At 38.2% G+C, this 13046-nt stretch overlaps 1 protein-coding gene across 2 annotated transcripts; it reads left to right on the plus strand.

Annotated features, from left to right (window-relative positions):
• The first annotated feature begins 2522 nt into the window (after positions 1 to 2522).
• On the plus strand, positions 2523 to 4310 carry Rab9b (RAB9B, member RAS oncogene family). Of its 2 annotated transcripts, XM_048336533.1 has the most exons (3): positions 2523 to 2567; positions 3662 to 3730; positions 3809 to 4310. In XM_048336533.1, exons 2-3 carry the CDS (start codon positions 3704 to 3706, stop codon positions 4307 to 4309), a joined length of 528 nt encoding a protein of 175 aa, XP_048192490.1. In that variant the 5' UTR covers positions 2523 to 2567; positions 3662 to 3703; the 3' UTR covers position 4310. The 2 variants fall into 2 exon arrangements, with proteins under 2 accessions (XP_048192490.1, XP_048192489.1); XM_048336532.1 differs by having other exon boundaries at positions 3662 to 4310.
• The last annotated feature ends 8736 nt before the right edge of the window (positions 4311 to 13046 follow it).

Below are 13046 nucleotides of genomic sequence, written 5' to 3' on the forward strand. Positions count from 1 at the left end.
AGAGCAGTGGTTCATGCCTATAGTCCCATCTACTTGGAAGGCGGATGTAGGAGAATCAATTGCTTGAGCACAGCGAGGAGCTTGAAATTAACCTGGGCAGCATAGAAAAATGGAAAAAGAAGGATAGAAAAAGATACTGGAGAAAAATAAGCAGGATTCAGTAACTAAAAACAAGAAGATAGTAATAAAGAAAAAGAAGAAAAACATGAGAGCTAGAAGGGAAGGAAGAGGAAAACTTTGCTGAGGACACAGCACACAAAAGGCACTTAAATGTTTTCTCGCAAACATTGATAGTAGGATAGGACCAGAAGATGCTTAAAACATTTCCAACACTGAGATTTTCTGCCATAAGCAGATGCTCAAATTTTGGGGGGATCTGCAAGCATTGTTAGATATAAAAGAAAGACAAAAGGAGGGTTGTTATCCTCTCACTAGCAGATGCCTTGTGAGAAGGGTTAATGCTGAAACCCGGGATGGGAATATGGCCTAGTGGTAAAGTGCTCATCTCGTATACATGAAGCCTTCCTTGGGTGGGTTTGATTCCTCAGCACCATATGTAGAAAAAGCTGCAAGTGGCGCTGTAACTCAAGTGGTAGAGTGCTAGCCTTGAGAAAAAAAAAAAGCTAGGAACAGTGCTCAGGCCCTGAGTTCAAGCCCCAGGCCTGGCAAAATACTGAGACCCAGTAGCCCATTGCTGACTGAAAGGAGATAGGAGAGCAACAAAGAAGCCCAAGCCAAAATTATGAGAAACCCTTACAAATCATTCCAAACTTACTATGTTAATCTGCGTGTTCAGTGGGGAAGGTATTATCAGTTATTTTTTATACAATATGATGCTGAAACACAAATACTAAATGACCTACTCACATTCATAAAACAAATGAATGATGTACTGAGGACAGCCCTGATGTTCTGATTGCTTCCAGCCCAGTGCTCTTGAGGTGAGGTATTGCTCTTGCACTGATTTTCTTCCCTTTAGCTAGCACAGAGCCCATATACCTAGAGGTCATGCATGCACAAAGCCAAATAAGGAGTGCATGAGCAACTTGAACATTATTCCAGCTAGTTATTAATACTTTATAACTTTCCTTGGAGCTGAGCATTTAGTTTCCATTTTCACTCTGTCCTTGCCCCATCTGTTGAGTATCCTGAGCTAGGAAAAGTAGCGTTGATAAGTCATTTAATAGAAACTCATTTGGCATGCACCATTAATATGAAACATCAGTATGGTATGCAATTTTATACTTCCTTGTATTACTTTCCTAAAATGAGAGTTTGAGGGGTCTGCATGCCAGAACCTTGTGACCCACCCTTGTAATCTCAGCACTAAGGCAGAAGCGCCACAAGTTTGAAGTCAGTCTGCGTTTCATTGTTAAGACTTTGTCACAAAAATATACAAGCTGGGAATATTGGCTTACATTTATAATCCTAGAAGTCTGAGATTATTAAGTAGCAATTTTTTTAGAGCTTCTTTATTCTTCCATAAGAAAGAACAGATCCTAGGAACTTTGCTTTTTTTGAAATCTTTATCTTCTTTACCACTTTTTGGAAATACTGGGGTTTTAACTCAGGGTCTCATGTTTATAGGCAGAGACTACAATTTGAGCATTTTAGTTATTTTTCAGATAAGGTCTTGCTTTTGCCCAAGGCTGACCTTTTCCTATATACATGTCATACATAGCTGGGGTTAAATAAATGAACCAACATAACTGGCTACATGTGTTGCAATAAGGCCAACTAACTTTTTTCCTGGGTTGCCTTCAAACTATGATTTTCCCAATCTCCACTTCCTGAGTAGTTGGGATTGCAGGCATGAATCACCATGGCTGACATTGGACCAGTATTCTGGATGTTGCATCAATAAGACTCTTGCAGCAATTGACTACCATATTAAATGGGGGTATGCTGGAATTTAGTAAAGTCAGCTAAATGTTAAAACCTATGTTAAAGTGTGACATCCTAATTAATAAATAAAATAATAAGCCAAAGGAATATATTGTAATCAGAAAGCTCACAAACCCAATTCCCACCTCTCTGATCCTGTGGAATCAATTGTGGAGATAACTTCAAAACATATTGGTGAAGGCACTAGTAGTTTTCCTGGGAAGGGAAAGTTGGTAAGTATAAAGAAAAAAGGTTTTATCTCCGCCTTAAGATTTCAATGTACCTTTGAGTGTCCTCTGCTTTTTAAAATCCTGAATATCATCTGTTATGAATATCACCAAGTATCTTTCATTTACTCTGAATGAAGCATTTAGTGAAAAAGCAACATAAAACTTTTGAAAAATCAAGTACACTCAAATTAGACACGTTTTGTTGGCGATAAATTAATTTTACTCGTATTAAACTTCTCTAGTATGTTGAATTTGTGAAAAACATCTTCTGTAGATGACTTGGAGTTGCTCTGGGGTATTGTCTATGATGTAATTGATTTTTTACATATAGCTTTATGTTATAGATTTAAAAAAGGTATTTCCCATTCTGTTTTATAGAACTCTAAAAAGAAAGAGTAAAGCAGCAACGGGAGAAAAAGAAAAATATTTAAATTGTGACGAAATCTTAACTCGGTAGGTATATATCCTGTGATTTACTACCATGCCTATGACCCAAATTTTGATCTCTTAAAAGTGAATATACAAAAATATTTCATATACATTTCAAATTAATTTTAAGGCTATGGATTTTTTGAAACAACCATTAAAAAGTGTTTGCTTCCAGAAGTTCTCCTTAGATTAGTGTTTAGTTTTACCTTCCTTTGAGTCTCTCTTTCATAAATATTACTCAATTGACATCATCATTGTTGAACTCCTACAGTGTAGTGTGGAATTACCTCACAAAACATAGAGAAAGGTACTTATGCAGTAAATAATTTATCTTTCCATTTTGTTATATTCTAGATAGTCCGTGGGTAGACATGTTGTATAGGTAAGAAGAAAGGCACTGTATAATTAATATAATATAATTAATATTAATAATACCAATATAATATTATAATAATTAATATAATATAATTTAGATTTGATCATGATTTCTAGGTACATTGTTACCATTAACTGGAGTCAACTTAGGGTTCGTTATATCATGAAGAAACGATTCAAATACATCTATTACTTATGCGGGCATCCATGTCAATATAAGTAAGATGGAGAACCTACCTGAAAAATATTGACCTTTTTCTCTGGAATATTGTAGGATTTAAGTGATTATGACCTAGACCTCTGTGCATGGAATAAAGTAATCAGCTTTGACTCCAAGAAGATAGGACTTTTGGGAGCAAACTTCAAAGCCCATATACAATTTGTTTTTGGTTCACAACTATCCCAGTTCTAATCTAATAAGGGCACACATTTGAGTGGCACTTTTGTTTTAGGCTCTCTTCACCAGAAAAGAGTAAAAATCGAACCAAATTACAGAACCATCTACAAGCTGCTTTATGCAAGGATGCAGCCTTTGTCTTGGCAGAGACCTCAGAGAAATCAGACTGATTTTCCCCACTCACACAGAAAAGAAATGGATTTTCTTCTGTTGTTCTACATTCATTAATGAGCATAAACCAAGAGACATTAAATTGGAGGATCTCATAATTGAGAGAAATTTTCTAAACAGTTCATTTTAGTTTCCAGCTTATTGATCTTCCTTCTCCTTTTTCATTTATTTTCAGGTTCTCTTGGTTACAAACTTCTCCCTGTCTGGTGCTGCAACAATGAGTGGAAAATCCCTTCTCTTAAAGGTCATTCTCTTGGGTGATGGTGGAGTTGGGAAAAGTTCACTTATGAACCGTTATGTAACCAATAAGTTTGATTCCCAGGCTTTTCACACTATAGGGGTAGAATTCTTGAATCGCGATCTGGAGGTAGATGGACGCTTTGTAACTCTCCAGATCTGGGACACTGCAGGACAGGAGCGTTTCAAGAGCCTTAGGACACCCTTCTACAGGGGGGCAGACTGCTGCCTCTTGACCTTCAGTGTGGATGACCGACAGAGCTTTGAGAACCTTGGTAACTGGCAAAAAGAATTCATCTACTATGCAGATGTGAAGGACCCTGAACACTTTCCCTTTGTAGTTTTGGGTAACAAGGTAGACAAAGAGGATAGGCAAGTGACTACTGAGGAGGCACAAGCCTGGTGCATGGAAAATGGGGATTATCCTTATCTAGAAACAAGTGCCAAAGACGATACTAATGTGACCGTGGCCTTTGAAGAAGCTGTCAGGCAGGTGTTGGCTGTCGAGGAACAGCTGGAGCATTGCATGTTAGGTCACACCATTGACTTGAACAGTGGTTCCAAAGCAGGATCTTCATGCTGTTAAAAGTTAGGGAGCCTTTAAAACAAAAGTCTTAAATTGGTCCATCAATAGTGTCAAAATTGCTGTGTCCTTCCAAAAGTGTGTGCATGCGTGCGCACATGCATGCACACACACATAAAGAGGGTAAGAATAGGGTTCTATTGTGAAATGGAGCCTTTTGAATTGACATTGTAGAGTGATTTAAAAACAAAAAGCTTTATTGAGCCAAGTGTATTTTGTGTGATTTCTGCTATTTTTCCCTTCTTGTGTGCCTCAGGATATTTCAGAAAGTGTTAGTCCTGAGATATTTAAATATTTTTTTTAAATCACAGTTTAAACCTAGAACCCAGCCGCATGAAGGAGTTAAAGAGCTACAGCTGTCCCTTAAAGTGTTATACTTATCAACTAGCAAATGCCACCATCAGACTCTTGCCAAGCAGTGTCTGCCAAAGGAAAAAGAACTCTGAGTGTTACAATAAAAACAACCATGATTCCTAAGCTTGAATTGTAAAGAGACTGTGAATGATTAGGAATGCAAAAGTAAAACAATATACAGTGACTGAGGAATAACTCCCATCTGAGCTTTTCCAAAAAATACCCTCTTTCTAAGAGTCACTCTAATGACACTGGAAATTGACTGTAATCCTTGAAGCTGAAGTAACACAACACTAGTGAATGGACTCTGCTTAAATATGCCAACCACCCCTGCAAATAAATGGTTGGCATGCTTTTCCTTTATGAGTCTACTGTTGTTGCATAGAGGAGATGTTGCTTTTCTGACAACCTCTTATCAATTTAGCAATGCTGCTTAGTATATATGGCTTTGGGTGCAGTGCTCTCTGCTCATAATTTAGATGATCCTTTGAATCACTATGCTGACTCATGAGGAAGGCTTCTGAAAAGACTGGGGGTAGTGGGTTTCTCTTCTAAGCTTCCTTGACTTAAATATTTATTGTATAAGAAGGAACTCATTTCTTGTGTGTTGTACTGTATGTTCAGCTGGCCAAACTAGGACAGTGAAGAGTGAATTTTCATAATTAGAGTTGTTCAAGAGTGAAACAGACTGCCTTAATAGTGAGCTCCTTCCAGTGAAAATATTCACTAGCTGACCATCTGTTAAAACACTATAAAAGAATTTCCATACTGGCTACGTGTTTAATGTAAAGTCCTTTCTGGCTCTAAGTTCTATGAATTTTGGAATGATGTCAGTGCCATAGTATAGTTAGATTTGTCTAAATATTAACAGCTAAGACTATAGGGAAGGACTTTGAGTATTCTCCAACCATTGTGTGATAACCCTTTAACTGCCACTTGGTAGCTCTTCCTTTTGCTTTGGCACTGTGGTTTAAGCTCTGGTAGAAATATCCTAAAGATACCATCTTCCAAACAAAAATGGCTTGACAAGTTTTGCTTACCATGACTGCCAATTACATGCTGGATGATGAGTATGCAGTCTGGTTATTGTTGGTAGATCTTTTTGTCCTCCATAGTCCTTTCAAACATATGCGATAAACATTGTTACCCATCATAGTGAGGGACAGTTAGAAATGTCCCCCAAAAATACCTAGGCCGGGCTGGGGAGATAGCCTAGTGGCAAGAGTGCCTGCCTCGGATACACGAGGCCCTAGGTTCGATTCCCCAGCACCACATATACAGAAAACGGCCAGAAGTGGCGCTGTGGCTCAAGTGGCAGAGTGCTAGCCTTGAGCGGGAAGAAGCCAGGGACAGTGCTCAGGCCCTGAGTCCAAGGCCCAGGACTGGCCAAAAAAAAAAAAAAAAATACCTAGGCCAGGGAGGGGGTGGGAGCTTTCACATAAATACAGCCTAGAACTCTCCATTGTAGCCACATATGGAATCAGCCTTACACATGGGACCTATGTGTTTTAAGAGCTCTGGGACTTTAGGGTCACATAGACAAGAGGAGGACGGTATTTCAACCCAGTCACACTCAACATTTGCAGTTTAGATACAGTCCTGATCCCATTGTCCAATTAATTTCGCTGCCAGAAATCAAAGCCAGAACTGGGTCCCTCACAGCTCTTAAATAATGGTTCCTATCCTGCCTATGCCTATAGCCAGCCACACTGGTTTCCAAGTTCTACAATCATTTTTGCTACAATGTTACGGTGAAAATCTGTATGTCCAAACTATTAAATGCAATTATTTTTACATGCATGAGACCTGGGGCCTTCTCTTTCTACTTGCACTCTGCTTATAATAGTTCTATTTGTAGATCTTGGGCCTTCATAAAGACCTCCATCAACTCACAAAATTAGTTGTCTCTTTTGAGTGGCATGTGGTCATTTGAGTAACAAATCAATCCATAGCCTCCTATCCATCTAAGACAAGCGCTCATTCTACCATCAGCTTAACTGAAGCCCCTTTCTTCTTAGCCATACCAATTTTTTTCTGTAAAATTACTACACAAGATTTTGATGAAAGCACTTAACATTAAGAGGCAAAACAGTAACGTTTTGGTGAGTAACATTCAGTGGATGAGATTAAAAGCACCAAAGGTTGAAATCTCTGAGTACCAGGAACTGCGCATATCATTCGACAGTGTATCCTAGAATGTGCAGTGCAATTTTTTCAATACTTGTTTTAGATGAACACTAGATTTTTGGAATACTGTATTTCTAATTAGAAGTATTCTGGTTTTCAAGGTCCATTTCAATGTAGAAAATATTTATTTGGTTTAACCTTCAGGGGGCATCAGATTCCATATGTCTTCAGTGGATTGATGAATTTCAGGTTTATTTGTGCCTGCCTCAGCCATCTCTACTTTATCCTGAGCTATTCCACAATCCTCTTGTTGCAGGTGCTGCTAATAAAAATCTCAAAAATTGTGTATTGGATATTTCCTTTTTCAATGGTAAAAAAAATCATCTGTGTTGAAGTGAATAAAAAGTACATTTTGAATAACCAGCATACATTGTTTGTGGTTTTTTTTTTCTGTTCCTTTCTTATTTTGAGCAGTTGGTAGGTATGACACTGAGTACTTATGAGTAAAGCCATTTTTTCAGATTGTATTCAATTTGATTTCTGGATCTTTTCTTCACATGCTGTTCCCAGAGCCCTGCCTAAGGATCAGGATACTGGTTGAGCAGGGAGATCTCTTTTATCTTATATCACTTTCTAATACAGGAAGCGTATTTATGATTAGAAATTGGATCTTGACTTTCCACTTTTTTGCGATACTTAGAGGTAAACTCAGGGCCTAGTGTTTGCTAAGAAAGTGATCTACTACTTGAGACACCCCCAGCCATTTTTACTTTTTTTTTTTTTTTGGCCAGTCCTGGCCTTGGACTCAGGGCCTGAGCACTGTCCCTGGCTTCTTCCCGTTCAAGGCCAGCACTCTGCCACATGAGCCACAGCGCACCCTCTGGCCGTTTTCCATATATGTGGTGCTGGGGAATCGAACCGAGAGCTTCATGTGTAGGAGGCAAGCGCTCTTGCCACTAGGCCATATTCCCAGCCCCATTTTTACTTTTTGTAGTTTATTTTTGAGATAAGGTCTTGCAACTTTTGCCCAGGCTGGCCTCGGATAATGATCCTCCTACATCTTCCTCCCAAATTCACTTTATTTTTAAGATTTAAGATGAATATTAAACTATCATAAAACATAAGCAGAACTGACCAGAACTTAGAAAAATATGAAAATATAAGTGGAACTAATCAGAAAACAAAGGATAGTTATGATAAAATTTCTAATCCTCTGCCTCTCACGTACTGGCTATTAAAAGATATATCAATATCAAATGATTTGAACATGTATAATAGGAATCTTCAGTCATGTAATCAAGTGTCTCCACATTTCATCACCTTTATTTCACCTGTTACAGATTAAGCCTTTGGGCCTTCTACTTTTGCCTGTTAGAACTTTGAGCAGCTGAAATGGAGGAAACTAGAGGAAGATGTTTTTCCACCAAATTGTCACAGCATCCTTCAATTAAAGCACTCCAAATCTTTTAGATTAGGCTACAATGAAGAGACTTTTTGACTATGAAGGTCATAAATGTGCAGGCTTCTTAAAAAGGCTTTGCCCAGTCTGGAGTTGTAGCTCAGTGATGAGTACTTGTATAATTTTCATGAGGCCATTGGTTCAATCCCCACTACTGCTATAAAAGTTTTTAAAAATAATTTTCTTGGGCTGGGAATATGGCCTATTGGCAAGAGTGCTTGCCTCATATACATGAAGCCCTGGGTTTGATTCCTTGGCACCACATATATAAAAAACAGCCAGAAGTGGCGCTGTGGCTCAAGTGCAGAGTGCTAGCCTTGAGCAAAAAGAAGGCAGGGACAGTGCTCAGGCCCTGAGTCCAAGGCCCAGGACTAGCAAAATAATAATAATAACAATAATTTTCTCACAAACTGAACTTTTAGATTTCACTTTTAATATCTAATAGCTTTGAGTTACTACAGAAGAAACAGAAAATGCTGAAACCCTTGTGTGACTACTTAATGATAATTTTTTTTAATGAAAGAATTTTCTCAACCCAGAGCTTTTATTTTAATATCAGAAAACTAGATTCCTGACTAGGCACTGAAGCTCACATCTGTGACCCCAGCTATTTGAGTATCAGATATAAGGAGGATCATGAGAAATACAGCTTTGTAAAAAGTTAGCAAGACAGCCATCTCAAACAACAAACCTGGTTTGATGGTGTATGTCATCTCAGCTACAGGGAGGAACAGGTAGGATGATTGTGGTTGGAGGCCAGGCCTAGGCAAAAAATCTGTGTGACCTGATCCCAAAAGTAACTAAATCAAAAAAGGGGGGAACTGGAGGCCATGCATTAAGACTGCAATACTGCTGAGAAAAACACAGAGACACAGGGAGGGAAAGTGGGAGAGGGAGAGGTATTGGGAGAGGAAAACAGAGGGAAAAGAGGAAAGAGAAAGAAGAAAGAAAAGAAAGAAAAAAGAAGGAAGAAAGCAAGCAAGGAAGAAAAAGAAGAAAGAAAGAAAATCTAACTTTCTGTCTTTGGTGTTTTTTTTGCATATGGGAAATCTCTTTCTTTTGATGTCTTAAGAAATAGTATAGTGTCAAAATTTTAGAAATACTTTGGCTATGGTCCTTCCAGAAAATGAAGGATGTGTGACACATAGTTTCTAGTTAATCCTATAATTGAGTGTTTAAAGCAAAATGGAGAATTGAGGCATCAGGTACTCCGTTTGTATAATTTCAGGACTGGAGTTAGGGTGGTCACTCTGGTTTCATTTTAATTTTAATTACCCAAAGTAATCCTTGCAGCAATTGCTTTTAACCTCAGTGATCCAAATAATCATTGCTCTGCCTTCTTTTCTGGCTATTGAGCAAGATGATTGGTTAAGGTAGACACTTGATTTTAGAAAAGCTAAATTGTGATACATTTAGTCTCAATGCTATCACAACATAACATAAAGTGGTGGTTTTCAAATAACAGAATCTTATTTTTCATAATTCAGAAGGCTGGTTCATAACCAAGTTCACAGTGACGGTGCTGGCAGACTCAATGTTTGGCAAGAGATTCAATGTTTGGAACCATCTTGCTGTGTAAAGGGGAAAGAAGGTCTCTCTGGGGCCTCCTTTATGAAAACACTAATGCTTTTCATGACAAATCACCACTCTCCCAAAGGGCCACCCCCTGATAGGATCTTAAGCTTGGGAATTAAGATTTCAACAGCAATTGGTGAGGGAGGGGGCACAAGCATTCAGATCATAGCATGCATCTTTTGATGGAATGTTAATATATATATATATATGCACGTTTTAGAAGAGGCATCAATGTTTCCCCCTTCCCAGCCAGTCTTTCCAATTTCATCCTTTCTCCACACCAATAGATTCTCCCAATTTAGTCATTTCTCTTTAAGAGAAAGGTGAAATGATATCTACAAAATAAAAGAAATATTATTATTGTTATTAATTTCCTTTTTTTTTCTTTTTTCTGGTCCTGGGGCTTGACCTCTGGCCCTAGGCACTTACTTGCTGTTTCTAAGTTCCTTTTGCTCAAGGATAGCACTCTATTATTTGAGCCACAGCACCACTTTGGGGTGATTAATTGGAGGTAAGTGTCTCATGGACTTCCCTGCCCAGGGTGACTTTGAACTGTGATCCTTAGATCTCAGCCTCCTGAGTAGCTAGGATTACAGGCATGAGCCACTGGCTCTCAACTAGAAAGATTATTCTAGATCCTCTTTATGGATATGTTTGCAGAACCCGATGATGATCTGCCTCTTTTTTTTTCTTTTTGCTGCTGCTGCTGCCTGTTGTGGTGCTATTTGCATAAGATTCTTTTTTTCTAACAAGGTGAGGGATTATGGAGTAATTTTTTTAATGAGAATAAGCATCTCTCCAGCTTCAAGTGTGAGGCTGTCACCTTCAGTCATATAGGAGTTTCTGTAGTGATCTGTCTTCACATATCTCTGACTTCTCCTAGGAAACAGAATTTTAAGTCAGCCATGTATAATTTTAGGTCAACCATAAATGCCCCTTTAAACAGTGGATTTTGTGTGTGTGTGTGTGTGTGTGTGTGTGTGTGTGTGTGCATGCATGTGTGCGTGCGCGCATGCACGTGTGTGGGCATGTGTATTTTAAGGTATATAATTTTAAGGTAATCTGTCAATTGCTTTCATGCTCTATGAACTATGGGTAATGAGGCTCTAGCACTCCTGCACTTTAACTAGACCTGCCAAGCTGCTGCTTCTACTGAATTAATGGGAAAGAGGAATTGGAAAATGCTGCCTTGGTGAAAGAAATCGCTCTTAGTTCAACATCAGCTGTATTGATTAGAGCAAAAATAAAATCATGCCTTCCTGTGGTGCATTCATGATGAAGCAACACACACACACATGCGCGCCCACATGCACACACGCATACACACACACCTCCCTAGAAAATTGTCCCAAATTACACGCACACTAACAGAGTAAGATACCTATTTTCACAAACACCCACACATATGAAATATGTTCCTCTTTATCCACATTTGTGCAATGGGATGAATGATAAACCTCATGTTTTCATCTGCATGTACTTAATTATTTTCAAGTAATAGTTGTGCATATATGTACTGAGTACTTTTCTTTTCAGTAAATGGACTGTTCCTCTTTTCAGCCCATTCTGGATGGGAGATGTTCATTTTTTGCATCTTTTTCATTTCTAGGAACCCATATTTATATTAAGGGTATTGACTTTTGAGCTTCTGTATAGTATTGACCTTGTGCAATCATTACCCATATCTCTTGCCTCTTACTTTCCTTCATAGTATATAAAAAATAAACTAACCAGCCAGGCTCAAGTGGCTCATGCCTGAACCCTAGCAACTTGGGAGGCGAGATCTGGATCACAGTTTGAAGCTAGCCTGAGCAAAAATGTCTACCAGACTAGACTGGAAGTATGGCTCCAGTGGTACAGATCCAGGCATGAACAAGCAAGCTGAGAAAGAGCTTGAGGCCTTGAGTTCCAACTCTGGTACTGACACATACAAAAGAAAATATGAACAAATTATTGAAAAGGTTGTATTCTGATAAAATGGGACAATATGATAGGTGAAAGAGAGAGGAATGGCAGTTTGATTTATCTTTTGTTCCTGCTCATATTTGAGACTATTACTTTTTTTATTCTTTTGCCAGTCCTGGGGCTTGAACTCAGGGCCTGAGTACTGTCCTTGGCTTCTTTTTGCTAGACTATTTCTTTTTTTAAGAAAAGTTTTGAGGCTAAGCGTGTGTTGTTATGGTAAGAGAGCCAATAGAAAGCAGAATTCATGCTGATGCTTTGTTACACAGCATCAAATGGCTGCCTTGAAGTTGTTGATTTTTCGTTATTATGAATAGCCCATTATGGCTCATACAGTAATTGGAACAGTTCAGTTTTCACCCACAAGGGGACAATAAAGACCTGTTATTGTTCAGCCATAGACCAAATATATTGCACTGCAAACTGTTAGAGCTGAAGAAGCACCTAAAATCACTCCACGGGTCTTCCATTTCCTTACTTATACATGAACCCCCATGAAATTTGGAGCAGTTAAATAACTTGTTTACATCAGAGTGTTTTATTACACACCACCAACTGTAAACACATTTTCCCGAATATTAACATTGTTTTGCCTTCTTTTATTGAGACAAGATTCATACACAAAATAAACCATTTGGAATGTTCAATTTAGGTACATTTCATATATTTAGATTTTTAACCTCACAAATTCAAATTCCAGTCCTGCCATGAAGTAGATGTATTACCTTAGGCTAGTTATGTAACCTTGCTATACTCAGGATTTTTTCAGCCTGCAAGAGAAAAAAACCAATATTGTCTTGTTGCAGCTGTTTTGAAGATTACCACAAATGATATACACTAGTACCTAGCAGCATGCTTGACAAAATAGATGAGAAATAAATTATTCCTGCCCTTCCAAGTGTTAATCTGAACCAGCTATGTTGGTGCATGCCTAGAATTATAGCAGTTAGGAGGCTGATGTAGAAGGATGACAAGTTCAAAGTCAGGTTGGATGACATATTGAGACCTGGTATCCAAAAAAAGTATATTAATCAACTGCTTCCTGTTTGACATTAAGAATAAAAATAAATGCCAAAGTAAGCCTCATTATGATTACTACTGAGCTATTTATATTCAATTTTAAATGTACTCAGAGGCTAAAAAATATTAAAAAGAATTTCAGGAACAGGCTCTTGTGACATAGTTGGCAAAATTGTAATAATTAAAGAGACAGAGAAGGCTTTAAAATAAACATTGAAATTGAGCAAAATGAGAAATTCAGCA

The sequence above is a fragment of the Perognathus longimembris genome, chromosome 28 (assembly GCF_023159225.1).
Source record: "Perognathus longimembris pacificus isolate PPM17 chromosome 28, ASM2315922v1, whole genome shotgun sequence".
NCBI lineage: Eukaryota > Metazoa > Chordata > Mammalia > Rodentia > Heteromyidae > Perognathus > Perognathus longimembris.